We start from the raw sequence: 16,810 nt of genomic DNA, 5'->3' as shown, positions 1-16,810 counted from the left end.
ATTTGGCTTCAAGAATGGCTTAAAGCTGAGGATATACAATGCTTTGGTGATCATGGCCGTTCCGTCAAGATTGAGAAGAAGTTGGATATCATTTAGATGAAGCATCTCCATATGTCAAAATCATCCAGTGATATGAATTCAAGTTGAATGAAGAGCTCTGTCTTCTAAACTGACCAGGTCCTATTCTCTCAAACGGTTGCTCAAGGCTCTGTAAGGTGTTACAGTCATCTCCTCCAGATGCCTTCCAATTTCCCTTCAAGAATCATCTTCAACTTTGACGCAATGAAACCAAGATGGAAAAGATCCCCCAGAAGACCTAAAACACTATGGCAGGAGGACATGGTCAGACACCTGTCCTTCAGAGGACTTCCCTCATGTAGGTTTGGCTCATGACAGAACATCATGGAGGTGCATAACTTGTTCAGTGGCCTTTCCACTGTTCAACCAACAGCATGAAATCTAGCCTTATTTCTGTCTTGGAAGAGAAATAATTTGACCAGAGACAGACTATTAAGCTCTGCATTTAGCGGATCTGCAAGCATGTACATGTTTGAACAGGCTATGTTAGATGGCAAAAGCAAAGCTCCATCTCCTGACAGATGTGCTACGGTTCTCTGAGAGCCACTGCTCTAAACCTATCCCGGTTACTGTACCCCTTTCAGGAGTCTGATTTGTCCTGTGTACCCCCAAGTTTCACCTCACTTAAAAACTACCTGCTTACAAAATCAGACATAGAAATACAAAAGTATCACAGCACACTATCACTGAAAAATTGCTTACTTTCTCATTTTACCATATTATAAAATGCATTAGAATATAAATATTGTACTCGACTCACCACTGAGGCACTTCAGTGTGGCTACATTGTGCCTCAGTGGTGAGTCGAGTACACTACAATGTGGAATAGCTCTGCTTACATTTCAGTGTAGAGTATATAGAGCAGTATAAACAAGTCATTGGCTGTGTGACATTTTAGTTTGTTCTGACTTCATTAGTGCTTTTTATATAACCTGTTGTAAAACTAGGTAGTTATCTAGATGTGTTGTACTCACAGAAAACCTCTGTACCCCTGGCTGAGAACCACTGCTTTAGAACTCCCAACATACAGCTCTGTGTTCAAATCCAGTTTCTAGCCAGACTAAAGTTTCTGAAATTGCTCCAAGAACTATATATTGTAACTCTTCATATATATTAAATTTGTTGTCTGTATATTGAGATTTGTCAGTTAAATATACAACCCCATGATTCATATGTCAATCAGCACTATCCTTGGCTTGGAATCTCTGAGACAAATTTATTCTGGTGTAACTCTATGGATTTCAGTGGAATTACACCAAGAGTAAGTTTCTGCATCTGTGTCTTATACAAATGAGAGACATTTGTGACATTAAAGGACCCCCACACAGAATTCTTCCTTTTGATACAATGGATAATTGTATTAATCAGAGAAAATATGGTAACAATTGTCAAAATTCCCCCCTTATTGCTGTATCTGCAGCCTCCAAAAAGTATGCTGGATGCTTTACAGAACACAAACAGGTGCCCTGCCTTGAAGAGCTTACAATCTAATTTTAGACATGTCAAGATGAGTAAAAGTAAGAACACTCTGAAGGAAAGGAAAGACAAGGATTATAGCCAATAAGATCACAGTTATTTAGTTTATGCATGTCCACATCTTGATGTCTTCATCATTACAATTATTGTTGATGCCCTTCGGTGGAATACTTCTGAAATGCCTATTTCAACCCCACTCAGCATAATCTGTAGTGGTTAACCCCTTCTGTAAGGACTCACCTTTCCCTTTCAGATAGCACTTCAGCATTAAATCTGATGTTTATGTATTAGCCACTTTTAACACAACAGACCCACTCTATTTAAACAGGCAATATTTGTAGTGGACTGCATATCTGTAAGGACTCAACAAGGTATCTTGTTCAACTTGACTATAGGAAACAAAGCAGCATTTAGGAAAATCAATAGAAAGGTACTGTATTTGAAATATTTCAGAGTAGGTCAATATTTCCCTGACTAGTGGGAGATTTCAGTCAGGAGACCTTGGCACTGAAGTAGTTTTTGGAGGCTTCTTCCGAAGAGTAAGAAAACAGGATTTGCTTAGCCTGCACTGCCTCTGAGTAATCAAAAGCCCAGCTGGAACCCATAAGCAGCTATCAGCTTTGTGCTTGTGATGTCACTGTGGCACTGGGAACATTTTTCACATACTAGGACAGCTTGGATGCAGTCTGCTAGCCTAGGGAGCTTATTAACCAGTCAAACTACAGACAGTGAAGCCTTCCATTTTGCAAAGTAAACTTTTCATTTTGCTAGGGTGATTATGTATTGAATATGCCTTTCAAATGCAGTGGATGCATGCGGATTTGGATTTTTTAAAAATATCACTAATGCCAGCCAACACCAGATAAACCCGAGAGTGTCAGAGCAGATTACATCTAAGTGTGGAATCATACACCATCCATGGCGGTTTTTTCTTCCCTCCCCTCCCCCAGATTATTTCTAGGGAACATATTTCTTAGTTGTAAATATTACTAACTGTAATGTCAAGAATTCTGTGTAACACACTTAGTGTGTAAGCAGCATTTTAACCAAAGGAACTACACTATTTTATTTCAGTATTGGCAGCTCTTAGGAATAACGTGATTTTGAATACTAGTGAAGGCAGTCTTACAATGATGTAAAAAGAGAGAAGAACCAGCCATATCATACTATAGTTGTAGCCTAATGGAAGATACACTGAAGTACAAACCCAGAGACCAAGGTTTCATATTATACTTTGGGGTATGGTTGTAACAGGATCTCTACTCACCACTGAGGCACTTCCTTGTGGCTACCTCTGGGAAATAGCTCCACCCAATCTGACACCCTTTCTGTCCAGGAGTTGCAATGCTTCCTCTCAGTCACTCGGGGTGCTCCTTCTTCATGGCTCAGCTCTCCGACCAGGTCACTATAGTTTTCCCCTTGTGGGGTTTCAAAGTCTCAGTGGACTGGCTATCATTCCCAGCCAAGCTATGCCACTTCCCCAGTGGCTAGTAGGGGAACCCAGATCCGCCCACTATTCCAGGTTCCAGCCCAGGGACCCTTGGATCAGTGGCAAAGGTCTGCATCATCCTTGCTGCCATATCCCTATTCCACCTTCATCAGGCCTCCATCCACCCATTTTCTGGGTAAACCTTTCCTTCAGGGCCAGGATCCCACGGCTTCTACTCTTACCCTGGGTTTCTGCCTCTGAGTTTCATACCTCCAGAGAAGAATTGCAGGCTTCCACACTGCAGCCTTCTTCTGCCTCACTTCCTGGCCTTATACCAGCCCTGCTGCTCCTCTCAGCTGGGCTCCATGCTCAATCAGTGCTTTCCTATCAAGCCTAACTCTCCCCCAGGTATGGCCTACCAGGTTACTTAACCCCATCTAAGCCACATTAACCCTTTTTGACAGGATGTCACTGTCACTCATCAGTATCACAGATAATTAAGAACTTGCATCCAGTCACTTCCGATAGAGCTCTAGGTACTATTTCAAACTCTAATATACAAGAGCCAAGTATCATCCACATTGCTAAAGGCTTTTAAAAGAAATATGCTAGATTAGGTGCCTCTGTAATCCACATTTATAAAGTGTCACCTCTACAGCTAGAGCACATATAGAAGCTTATGACCCTGATGGGACTTCCATGCTAAGAGAACTGCTTCTTTAGCTCAAGTGGGAAAGATTCATAATTTACATCCACATGTCCCAGGCAGAAGGCCCAAACGTGGCTATTGTTCCATTTGGCTGTGTTGCCTGTAATCACTAGACCACAATCTGCTTCCACAGTCATGAAAAAAAAAAAAAAAAAAAAAAACAGGCCTGGTGCCCAGAGTTCCACTGCTGTCCCTCTAAGAACTATGTAATGCACTGGCAACACGTGTGTTGGTCTTCACCCATGTGGGCTGATTCACAGAGAGGTTAACAGAATACTTTTCCTTTTCTACCAGCAACTCCTCTAGTTGAAGTGTAAGACTCTATACTGTAGCTCTGAAGGTTGTGGGTTCAAGCTGTGGTGATTACCTGGGAATGAAAAAAATATACATATTTGTGCAAAAGATAGTATAAGGACCCTGCACATAGTATCAGGATGATTTGCTAATATTTATTTTACTTCTACATTTTTAATATTTGTATGGTGCTAAGGGGAGCTGTACCTTTAAGAATAAGATGAGGCAATCTGTGCTTGAGTCAGAGAACAATATTTGGGAGATTTTGCCATTGTGTGCAGACACTAAAAAACCTGCCTGTGTCAGCTTCAAAAAAGACCAAGCTTGATTTAATATATAAACTTATCAAGCCATATTTTCAAAGGTGTACTGTTAGCAGCAGGACAGAATTCCTCAGGGCACTGTGAATGAGCCAAAGAGAGCCTTCTACCTATGGGTCACCAGTCTGAATCCTGCAACCATCAGCAGGGATTAAAAATTGTTGCAGTCTAAGGGATGCGTGATGTCAAACTCATCGAATATAGAGGCTAAGTCCCAGCTCCAACATCACAAACTCCTGGTCGTACTTTGCACTAGATTGTAAGCTTTTTGAGACAGCAATTCTCTTGCTTTTGCTTGCTACAATACCTACCACAATGGGGCATAACCTCAGCTCGGTCCAGTCCTCTACTGAGAGCTTCTACTGTAGGGGGGCCAAACTTCAGACCTTTGCTCATTGGCTGGTTATCAGCTTCTGTAGGTGTTTTTTTCACCTCAAGTCATAAACCTCTGGAACCTCAGTCATCTCTTGATGCTGACTTCTGGTGAGAAATAAGCAGGTAAACTCTTACAGAAGATAAATCCTATTTTTGTGCAAACACCATAGCAGGGAAGAGAAAGCCCAGAATATGTCACTTGCAAAATTGCTTTAAAACCATTTTTTTTCAAAATTTCATTAATCAGCAGTAGCTTTTTAAAAATATTGTTGGCAAGTCATGAGCCAAAAATGAAAAAATATTAGGATGGAAGAAACATATCTGTTTGGCAAATTGGTGCCTGGATGTTTAAGCTGTAATGGCCTAGCCAGAGGTTTAATAGACCAGAAGTGTGCTGCTCCAGGGTAAGGATACACATTTTACTTACACCATGCTGCAGCCTGATATATAACGTAAAGCTAGTATGAAGGCCAAGGGGAAAGTTTCCACATAAATTACTCCATGAAACTGCAGAAGAGCGTGAATGTTTATAGTGTGCCATCATTCAATCTGACTGGTTTGTTATCCAGCAAGACTCAAGAAAATGGCTGGTACAGTTCTACCAAAACAACATTTGTAGTTTTTCTGCTGTCATAGCTTCTCAAACTTCAGAGAAATTTTTCCCACTTATTCAAAGATGAAGAAGATAGAAAAATATTTCTGTAGCAGCATCCATATGGTAGATGCTTTAGGAAAGTCTCTGCTACAAACTGCACACATTCAGTTACAATTGTGAGTATAAACAGACATAGAAAAGCACAATGCATCTCATAAGAACTGAATATTATTCCTCGCTTTTTGGAGCAGTAAAGGGGGAGAAAAGCAAGTATTTTGGGATGCTAAATACTAGCCCTCAGACTTGCTGTCCTGAATTATTTGTATTACCCCACCATCCATATTTTTAACCAGAGCAACATGCCCAGAAGGATGGTCCAGTGCTAGGACACTTACCTGGGACTTGAGAGTTTAATTCCCTCCCCTGCCAGACTTCTTGTGTGACCTTGAGCAAGTGTAACGGTCTGTAAAATGAGGATCTATTACTTTCCCTATCTCTGTGAGAGTTAATACATTAAAGATTTTGAGGAGCTGAGACACTAAGATAATGGGGGACATGTAAGTTCCCAAGAGGAGGTCTACACTGTAATGTAAACCTAGGCTCAGACTCATCTTGAGACCAAATCCCACTTCTCTCTCTACACAGGACCCAGAGTCCTAGGAGCCTGCGGGGTTGGAGGGTTTGAGCCCCAGTCAAGCCAGGGCCCAAACCCTATTCCTTTGCAATGTAGACACAGCTCCCCACTCCACCACATGACTCAGATCCTAGGAGGCCACCAAAAGTATCCCACAATCCCATGTGCCAACTTCCTTTGTCCTCTCTAGCTCAAGAATCACCAAACCACTCCAGGGAAAGGTAAATGCCCCATGCTGTAGAGCAGCAGTTCGGCAAGTCAGCATTTAACCCTTCTATTGCTAACTGCCAAGCTGCAAACACTTTTGGAGACCCTTCTGTGTTTGCAGTGGAAGCTGACCAGAAGAAGTCCTTTGCAAAGCATGCTGCTTCATGGTTGCAGGAGCACAACCAGCTTTTGGTTAATCTCTGGCGTGTGGCCAGCAAAACACTGGATTTTAGTAAGAGTACCAGGAATAACTACATATGCCAGCAAACAACAAGGAAACTGACAGCATTGGAAATTTGCTCGACCGGTGACCAGTGTAGGGAGCAGATTAAGTGGCTCAAGACTGAGTACCGAAAGGGACGAGAAGCATACCTTGGGCAACTTGCCAACATCATGCCCATTTTATGAGGAGTTGGACTGGGGGCTGGGTACTGCGCCGAGCACAGAGTCAACAGTGGTGCATGATGATCTTACATTGCCATACCTGTATGTTTGCTGTTCTATAATTATTCAATGGTGCAACAAGCTAGCTGGAAACAGTCAGCTGTGGGGCAGCAGGAAGGTAGCAATGTGTTCCATTTACAAATCTAGTCCATTTCAGTTAAAGGTAGCCCATGTAGTCAATAGGTGACAAAATCAGTAGTCCCAAATACAACTGGGATTTGAAATTTTATGCAGAAATGTGCTGGGCAGGGGGCAGGGAGAGAGGATAAAGAGGATGGCAGTGGAGTTGTGTGTATAAGCATTCAATCATAACAGACTAAGCCATGTGAAAGCTAATGCAGCATCTTGTCGATTTCCCTCATGAATTCTGACCCAATCCTGGGAGTTGCTAGCTGCAAAACTTTCCCTGTAGCAGGAACATCAGATAGGTAGTCACATTTGAGGAAGGGCGTTGTCACAGGGCACTCTACTCACCCCTAGGGGCCACGTCTAGGGATTAGCTCCATTCAGGTCTGATGCCCCCTTCTACTGCTCATTGCATGCGCTGCTGTTTTTCTCTCACTCCCTGTAACTCAGACTGCCCCTCCCCCGCAATCCCAAGTGGTTCTGCAATTTTTGGGGAAAAAATGCCATTTTGATTTTTAACTGACCATTGTCTCTGCAATTAAACTGGCAGTGCTCAGGGAACTTCTGTGGTCTGAAACAGCTTTCTCACAACATACCAAAGTTCAGTCTGGAAAAGTAACATGTTATACCCTTGGAATTTCACAGGGATTTTTTTCTGTGCTCTCGCACTGAGCCGTTTGAGACAATAACCCACTGTGTCTTGTCCTACTCCAAAGCCCCTCAACCTCTACTGGCTGCGGTACCTCTCTGCCGCTTAGCCATACAGCAGCAGAGGCCTGCATCAGCAGACCTTTACGGTCCATTCCAAGAGGAAGAGTTTTCATGATGAACTTATGGTTGAAATTCTGAAAAGGCACAACAAGCAGGTCCACTTCAAAAAACAGAGGGACTTACAACTAGAGGAAAGTCATGGCGAGAGGCAAGAGGAAAGGCTCAGACTGGCTGCACAGCTTGAGTACAGGGTTTCAGCATGAGAGCAGGCTCTTGCTTCGCAGCTCCTAGAACAAGAATGGCAGCTAAGGGAGGATGACAGAGCATTGCGAACAGCTGACATCTCTAATGGCTGCCAGAGTATCAGCTCCTGCTGCATAACCCACACCATGGCCTGAGTCCCCTCCATGGTACCCTGTGATGCAGTCCAGAAACAGCTTGGACAAATCCATGGCTAGGTGACCCATGCAATCAGGCCCTATGAATAGCAGGGCAGGGCAACTGTGCCCCATGTAGTCTTCCATACTGAGCTCCTTCCCCTGGCACTAAGTGCACTGCAAACAGGGAAGGAAGGGAAAGACGAATGAGGGGCCTGGGGACATTCAACCATAGGGGGTTTTGTCTTGTACATAGTTTCACTGTTTGCACTTGTTGGTTTGTGCTGTATGGTTTGTTTTGAGTCTTTTTAAGGGTTTGTTGTTGTTACAGGTATTTTGGTGGGGTAATGGCAGCTGGCCTGCCTGGCAATGGATTAATGACGTGTTTTTCTAATCTATATTTATTAATAAAGCTTTTTATTTTAATCAAGAAAATGTATTGCTATCACTGCATCACATCATACAATGTGTATTTAAAATAATAAAGGTAAACATGATCAGGGACTATTCCTCAGTACAGTTAGTTACATCAATCCCTAGATCAATCACTTCCTTGCATCAATCCATACTATGAATCCATGTCCCCCTCCATTGGATAAGCAGTCAGGTCATTCATAAGCACATTGCATGGCAATCAACCTCCCCCCAACCTCTCCCTAAGCAATGAAATCCCACCACAATCAATCAGCTCCTTCCCCCCCGCCACAAGCACATGCATAAAGGTACTATTCTCCCTCTTCCACTGGGCCATGTAAATCCAAAATGTGGGAGCACAAAGCATCCCTGACTTCTGTTGTCTTGGTGCATGCAGCTCCAGCTGTGGTAGGTGCACTTCCAGGCAGAGAGTACTGATTCAGTGGCCCCTTGCTGTCATAGGCCCATTCAGGGGGAAAATGGCTCACCTCTGGCTTCAAAAAGACTGTGAAGAGCACAGCAAGTCACGATAATGCACACAGCATTGATGACACTGGAATCGGTCTAAATATCTTTAGTGGGATTTCAGTCTGACAAAAGTACATTCAACAGCCATTCTACACCTGCTGAGAGTGTAATTGAACCTCCTCTTGCTAGGGCCTCTGAAATCAGGGTATGGTTTCATAAGCCAAGGTAAAAGGAGGTACATCCAGGGTCCCCCAGAATAACAGTGGGGACAGTAACTCCATTTATTACAATGTCATTTGGTGGGAATAGTGTCACAGCTTGTCCATGAGTGTAGATTTCCCATAGGTGAAAAACCCTGGCATCACAATCTTTTCCAATACAACCCATGTTGACATTCACAAATCAACCTCTGTGGTCCACAAGAGCCTGGAGGAGTAGTACTCTTTGTGATTTATGTACTCATGTGCTCCTTGAGGAGGGCAAACTAGGGGCACACGAGTCCCACCAATCGCCCCTGTGCAGTTTGGAAACCCCATCCTCTGAAACCCAGCTATTACTTCAGGAATCTCTTTAATGCCCATCTCCTTGGGGATAAAAAACACACCTGATTACCTAGTTGACTTGCCAACACCAAAGTGGTTGGCAAAGGACCTGTAGAAGTCTGGGGTAGTCAGCTTCCAGAGAGTTATAGCAACTCGCTTTTGGACCTGCATGTCTGCCCTCATGTGGGTGTCTTTATCCTGGAAGGTCAGGGCAAACTGCTCACAAATGTATCTTCCTTCATGCAAAAGCCTTTCAACCCATTTCTGGCCACCCCAGGTCTGTATGACAATGTGGTCCCACCAGTCTGTGCTTGTGGCCCTGCTCCAGAAGCTCCAGTCTGCATAGGGGACATCAGCAGTGATACAGAGTATCATAAACAGCTTCAGTTTGAATTTGCAATGTTTGCGTCTTCCTCCTCCTGCACCCTCAGAAGCTGTGTCAGGTGCCTCCAGTGGGTCAGAAAATGTACCCAAGCATATCTGCCTGTTTCCTGAACCAGGAGTGGAAAATGCAAGAGAGAGTTCTTCAAAAGGCACCTCACCTCATCCACACTGCTGGCCCTGGTTGCTGGGAAAATGTGGACCAAAATGATGCTTGCCAGGATGTGTTGGCAGGTTGTTCAAACTTCCTATAATGTACAGCGTGGACAGTCAAGTTTTCCCATGCTGCACCATAATCAAAGGGATAGAACGGCCACACTTTGAGAAGGCAAAAGGGAGTCTGGGATACAGTTGACTTGATTTGTGTCTACGTGCAGCAGTGTGGACACTAGTGCCCCAGATTCGAGCCCGGGTAGAAAATTTTTAATCTAGGGTTGACAATCAGTGTAGACGCTCAAGCCCTGGATTCTCTAACCCAGGGTCTGCTGACTCAAGTCCCACTAACCCTGGGCTTACATTGCAATGTAGACATACCCCAAGAGTCTGAGGCCTTGTCTTCGCTACAAAATTGGATTATGTTTGAACATAAGGAGGGAAAAGTTAAGATAGCCACGATATTACTGAGCAAGGATTTTGCAGTCTCTTATAGACAAGGATGAACTGTGTCATGGTGACAAGTTATGGTAAACCTTAGCAAGTATTTGAACACAAATATAGGATAACAGTTCCTGAAGTTCAACCATGATTGGTTGACAACAATGCTGATCACAGCTTGCCCTTGTCTGCATTAAGGGCAAAATTGTGGTCTGCATCACTTTAGTTAATCTGATTCTTCATATGTGTCCTACCAATCAAATTTTGTAATGAAGACAAAGGCTTAGAGGCACTCTAACCAAAGCATGTGTGTAGGTTGTCAAAGTTACCAAGCTAACTGCATCTCAGATCCCTCCTGGTCTCTGAGTGTACCTACTCTAGGTCTCAGGCTTCTAGTGGAATCACACAATTCTCCCACTCTCAGACTGGCCCCCGTGTTGCAATCTACTGTGCATCAACTATAATTTACCACAGCAGGTTTGACTTATGCCCAGACTCTGCAATTCTGTTCCCTTTGGGACAATAACTGGTAACACTGGTCTACAATTTTTGAGAAGTCGTCTGCTTCAGAGATAAAATGTGTTATTTATTATGTATTTTGATGTGCTGAATTCAAATATGACAATTAAAACAACTGACTGGCTATTGTTTCTAAGATATTTAAGTTTTTACATTTTATGTCTATGTATATTGTGTAGATAGTAGAGTTTTAATCCTAAATTGTAAACCTAGGTCTTTTCATGTGTTTATGGTTGCTTTACATGATAATATTTCACCTGTCCTGTTTATGTAAAACTTTAAAAATCAGCAAAAGGGTTATATAAATCAAATTTATTATGAAACAAAAGGCAAAACACTATTCTGTACATAGTTTAGTCCTATTCAGTGTCTACTCGGTGCTTCTTGGCTTGTGTCTTGTATTCATTAAATGGAGCTTCTCATCACTGTCCAGCAATAGTCTGCAAGCATTGATGGGGTCCATTTGCCCTGATAGCGTTTCTCCATTGTTGCAATGTCCTGGTGAAATCGCTCGCCGTGCTCGTCGCTTGCTGCTCCGCAGTTCGGTGGAAAAAAATCTAGATGAGAGTGCAAAAAATCTATCTTTAGTGACATGTTGCAACCAAGGCTTTTGTATGCCTTGAGGAGGTTTTCCACCAACAAACCTGTAGTTGTCTGCCTTGTTGTTTCCGAGAAAATTTATTGCCACTAACTGGAAGGCTTTCCATGCCGTCTTTTCCTTGCCACGCAGTGCATGGTCAAATGCATCATCTCGAAGAAGTTCACGAATCTGAGGACCAACAAAGACACCTTCCTTTATCTTAGCTTCACTTAACCTTGGAAATTTTCCACGGAGGTACTTGAAAGCTGCTTGGGTTTTGTCAATGGCCTTGACAAAGTTCTTCATCAGACCCAGCTTGATGTGTAAGGGTGGTAACAAAATCTTCCTTGATTCAACAAGTGGTGGATGCTGAACACTTTCCTTCCCAGGCTCCAATGACTGTCGGAGTGGCCAATCTTTCTTGATGTAGTGGGAATCTCTTGCACGACTATCCCATTCGCAGAGAAAACAGCAGTACTTTGTGTATCCAGTCTGCAGTCCAAGCAAGAGAGCAACAACCTTCAAATCGCCACAAAGCTGCCACTGATGTTGGTCATAGTTTATGCACCTCAAAAGTTGTTTCATGTTGTCATAGGTTTCCTTCATATGGACTGCATGACCAACTGGAATTGATGGCAAAACATTGCCATTATGCAGTAAAACAGCTTTAAGACTCGTCTTCGATGAATCAATGAACAGTCTCCACTCATCTGGATCGTGAACGATGTTGAGGGCTGCCATCACACCATCGATGTTGTTGCAGGCTACAAGATCACCTTCCATGAAGAAGAATGGGACAAGATCCTTTTGACAGTCATGGAACATGGAAACCCTAACATCACCTGCCAGGAAATTCCACTGCTGAGGCCTGAAGCCCAACAGCTCTGCCTTACTCTTGGGTAGTTCCAAATCCCTGACAAGGTCATTCAGTTCACCTTTTGTTATGAGGTGTGGTTCAGAGGAGGAGGATGGGAGAAAATGTGGGTCCTGTGACATTGATGGTTCAGGACCAGAAGTTTCATCCTCTTCCTCGTCTGACTCAAGTGAGAATGATTCTGGTGCATCAGGAACCGGTAGTCCTTCTCCGTGGGGTACTGGGCATATAGCTGCTGGAATGTTTGGATAATGCACAGTCCACTTTTTCTTCTTTGACACACCTTTCCCAACTGGAGGCACCACGCAGAAGTAACAATTGCTGGTATGATCTGTTGGCTCTCTCCAAATCATTGGTACTGCAAAAGGCATAGATTTCCTTTTCCCGTTCAACCACTGGCAAAGATTGGTTGCACAAGTGTTGCAGCATGTGTGTGGGGCCCACCTCTTGTCCTGATCTCCAGTTTTGCAGCCAAAATAAAGGTGATAGGCTTTCTTAACCATAGTGGTTAGACTGCGCTTTTGTGATGCAAAAGTCACTTCACCACAAACATAGCAGAAGTTATCTGCACTGTTCACACAAGTACAAGGCATCTCTGCTCACTTTGGCTAAACAGAAATGTGTCCCTTTGCAAAATCAAACACTGACAAATAAGAGAGCATGACACTGTATGATTTCTAGAGCTGATATAGGGCAATTTGTTCAGCAGAGTGATGTAAGCTTCATTATGATTGCATCATCCATGACTTCTAGGAATAACATGATGCAATTCATATCATGTATGACGCAATACCAGCTTCAGATTGGCATCATTCATTGTTTTGCCTAAAAAGCAAGTACTGTCCAAACCCAGTCATAGATTTATTCCTAGATCCAGTCAAGATGTATTTTAGTCATTTCTGGTTTAAATTGAGATCCCTTCCCTTCATAACTCACTTATCCTCCGCCATTCCCAAGTCAAGGGTCGTATATACTGACCCAATAGCATATCTTGAAAACTAGAGCCAATCAACAATTTTAAGCATCATTTTCGTTCTCAGTGACCCAGAATTAGTAAAGTTTGACTACATTTATTTCAGAAGCATTTTGGCTGTAGAGCAGTGTAATCGGTGACCAAACAGCTTCCTTAAAACAAAATTTTATTCATATAGCACAAAAGCATTCAGAGGAAAAATATAGCTTAAGAACAATAAACCAGACTGTATATGTCTGGCTTTTCCCTAAGGTGTCCCTGGCGCTGGGAAAATCCAGCTTTTTAAGACTCCCTCTCCACAGTCTCGCTCTGTGTCAGTCTGTCTCCTTGGACAGTTCTGACAAGTGAACTTTTTAACTCTTTAGTGCTCTTCTGATCACCAGGCTTCCAGCTTCAGCAAAACAAGGTTTGCAACTTGTTTGAGACAGGATCCTTGAAGCTAACAGCTTGCCCCATTGTTTTTAAAGTGTATATATGGGTGTTCTTTCTTGGAAAGCCATTGTGTTGCTTTCATACACACAGGGCCGTCCTTAGGAATACGCAGCATACACAGCTCTGTAGGGCACCATGAAAGTTCGGGCAAATTTCACGGTGCTCTAGGCAGCTGTGTGCTGCATACGCATCAGTACCAGCCCCGGCAACCAGCCCTATCCCTTGGCCGGCCCCCCCAGCAAGGGGCAAGGCCGTCCCTAGGAAGGTGTGGGGCCCTGGAGAACTCCCTTCGCCCTGCCTCTTACCCTTCCTCCCTGCTCTGCCCTTGGCCCGCTCCCATTCCACCTCTTTCCCCAGCGACCCCACACTCACCAGCGGCGGTGGGAAGCGATGCAACCCAGCACCAGCCCGTTCTACTCCGCCAGTTCCCAGCCACGGTGCTCTGCTTCCCGCCACTGGTGAGTGTGGTGAAAGGATCGCCCCATGCACTCACTGGCGGCGGGAAGCAGAGAGACGCAGCCCCAGTCCGCTCCGCTTCCCTTGCCCCGGCCCGAGCCATAGCCATGTCACTCAGGTTGGGGAAAGGACCGCCCCTGGCTCTCACCGGCGGTGGGAAGCGGAGTGCTAGGGCTAGGAGCTGGTGGAGTAGAGCGGCCTGGGGCCGGACCGCTCCACTTCCCACTGCTGCCGGTGAGTGGGGGATCCCTTCCCCCAAACCCCCTCTCCCAAGCGATATGGCTGGGGCTGGGGCGAGGGAAGCGGAGCGGCCTGTTCCTGGCCCCCCGCTAATCTCCTGGGCCACTCTGGGCCTGTGGGGCCCCCAAAAGTGGCCCCTCCCAGCTCCTGCCTCCCAGACCCTGGGGTGGGGGGGAGGCCTGGGGCTGTGTAGGACACCCAAATGGCTAATGCATACACAGACCCCACTGAATTCACATATTATAGGCACATAAACTCTCCATTACCCCTAAGATATAACAATTTCCCCTTACTGACCAAGTCACAGTGTTAATAAAATTACATAGCATTAGTCATAACACTATTACATATCAGCTCTGCATCTGTCACATAAGTGTTTACCATTGAGTAGCATGAGGTACTACTCCCATTCTCTGCAAGCTAGGGAAAAGAGACAGGTTATCCAACTTGGAAGTCCTGCATGACAGATCAGAGCACTAGCCCTAGGTGGGCCTAGTCTGTACAGTTTAAATACTAGAGGATTATTTTATATCGCTTGAAACATTGGTACCTACAAGTTACATCCTCTACTGCAGCAAGCTGGCATATTTAGATTCGTATTCCTCTTTGTTCTGGGGAAGCAGAATAGACATAAGTATTAATAGAAGAAATCTTGTCAGAAGTCCCTGGTCAACAAGTCTTTAGAATTAATAACTCTTTCCTATTAGATATCTCAAAATCTTATCTAAAGATTTCTGAATGAGAATACTCAAAATAGTGGCACAAGGACTAAATTAACTTCTTACTTTCAGGGGTGATTTTTTCTCTCTTTTTAAATTGTAGGCAGCCACCACCCAATATTCTTGATCTACAAGGCTGCAACACTAGGGGCAGGCTTGCCTGGAATTGCACTGACTACAACAACTTCTATCATGCTGACAGCAAATGGGCTGCAATGACCAGGGATAGCTGGTCATCAAGGGGATCTGCGCTTCCCAGCTTAAAGGTACAGTACTTTCCCTAAATTTATAGCTGAAAATTTCAAATCGAGACTGTGGTAGTGGCAAGAAAATGATAGCTGAAAGGCTGGCTTCTTAGGCCTGGTCTACACTAGGTGTGTGTGTGTGTGTGGGGGGGGGCGGTCGATGTAAGATACGCAACTTCAGCTACGGGAATAGCGTAGCTGAAATCAATGTATCTTATTTAGACTTACCTCCTGTCCTCACGGTGCGGGATCGACGGCTGCGGCTCCCCCCTCGACTCCGCTACAGCTGCTTGCCCTGGTGGAGTTCCGGAGTCGACGGGAGTGTTCGGGGATCGATATATCACGTCAAGACAAGACGCGATATATCAATCCCCGATAGATCGATCGCTACCCCCCGATCCGGCGGGTAGTCTGGACATAACCCTTAGAGTTGTGGAGTTTGGTGCTGGTCCTGTAGAGCTTGGCAGCGCTTTTTAATTGAAGAACAATTTTCTGTCTGGGGAATCATATACTCTGTTCTAGAAGAAAGTTTAGCTAAATAAACATGCTTAAAACTAAAGTGATCAGCATCAGCAGGCCAGTCCCTATACAGGTTTTTAGGGCCTATATAGAATCTCAAAAAACAGGTCTTAGCACCTGTAGTGTATAGTATTCTAGAAACACAGGAATAGTTGGAGCACTAATAGTCGCCAAAGCAATACTGGTTTGTTAGTTTAGTGATAACTAAACAAATACCAAGAGGAGATTAACTGTCTAGGCTTTTTTGTGTGCATGCGCACACACTCCTAGGCCACAGAGGTTCAATAGTAAAATAAAACAGCCCAACAGTTCATACCTGAAAAGAAATTATTATAGGCATTGTTGGAATTCAGCTCCAGAATGGGGACCCACTCTCTCGTTGCTCAGATACCAGCTCCAGTCCTCTTTCCATATAATTCAAGTTGGATACCCCAATCACCTCATCACTCTGTGGTAGGGGAAAGGCCATGAAAACAAAAGTACTCATGAATCCATTCTTCTCCAGCTGAAAACAGTTCTCACTCCATCCGTAACAGGGCAACTGATTGCTCTCTGTATGGGAACCTCTTTGCTCATAGAAGGAACAATGGAGCTTTCCTTCTGTCATAAAGGCTTTTTTAGCAGATCACCATGAGATCATTATAACCCCAAAATTCAGTTTATAGGAGACTGCATTTATTTTTAAAGGCTCGAGATAGTCACTCATAAGCTCGCTAGTGCTGTCTTGATCTTGAGGGCTCTCTGGACAACATGCAGTTCATACTTGTAATTCATAGACTGTCTTAGTCCTGGGATTGAGCCAAAACAGAAGATTGACTGTGACATATTACAAGGGTAGTTTTTCAGCATGTGGATTACTAGTATGTGGCAATTAAGCTAATTTTATGTGGGAACAGCAGTATCATAAGGTCAGAGTCTTGTGCTTTGTTTACCAATCCACCCAGCTGCCTTTTCCCACATCTAAAATCCTGGCTTTCATTTTTAGTTTCACTCCATTGCTTTTCAATTGTGTATATACAGAAAACAGAATAGCAAGAATATATTAATCCATCACTGGTTATTGAACTGACTTCATCCTA

The 16,810-nt window shown here is 44.0% G+C and overlaps 1 protein-coding gene across 2 annotated transcripts in view; it reads left to right on the top strand.

Annotated features, from left to right (window-relative positions):
- The window catches only part of C5H4orf45 (chromosome 5 C4orf45 homolog), a 75,413-nt gene that overhangs the window by 38,022 nt on the left and 20,581 nt on the right, over positions 1–16,810 (top strand). For both annotated transcript variants that reach the window (XM_034772703.1, XM_034772704.1), the window contains exon 4: positions 15,071–15,233. In XM_034772703.1, the coding sequence (XP_034628594.1) occupies positions 15,071–15,233 (163 nt within the window). The remainder of the gene's footprint in view (positions 1–15,070; positions 15,234–16,810) is intronic.

Source organism: Trachemys scripta, chromosome 5 (genome assembly GCF_013100865.1).
Source record: "Trachemys scripta elegans isolate TJP31775 chromosome 5, CAS_Tse_1.0, whole genome shotgun sequence".
NCBI classification, from domain to species: domain Eukaryota; kingdom Metazoa; phylum Chordata; order Testudines; family Emydidae; genus Trachemys; species Trachemys scripta.
This window is presented reverse-complemented; position numbering and strand designations above follow the sequence as displayed.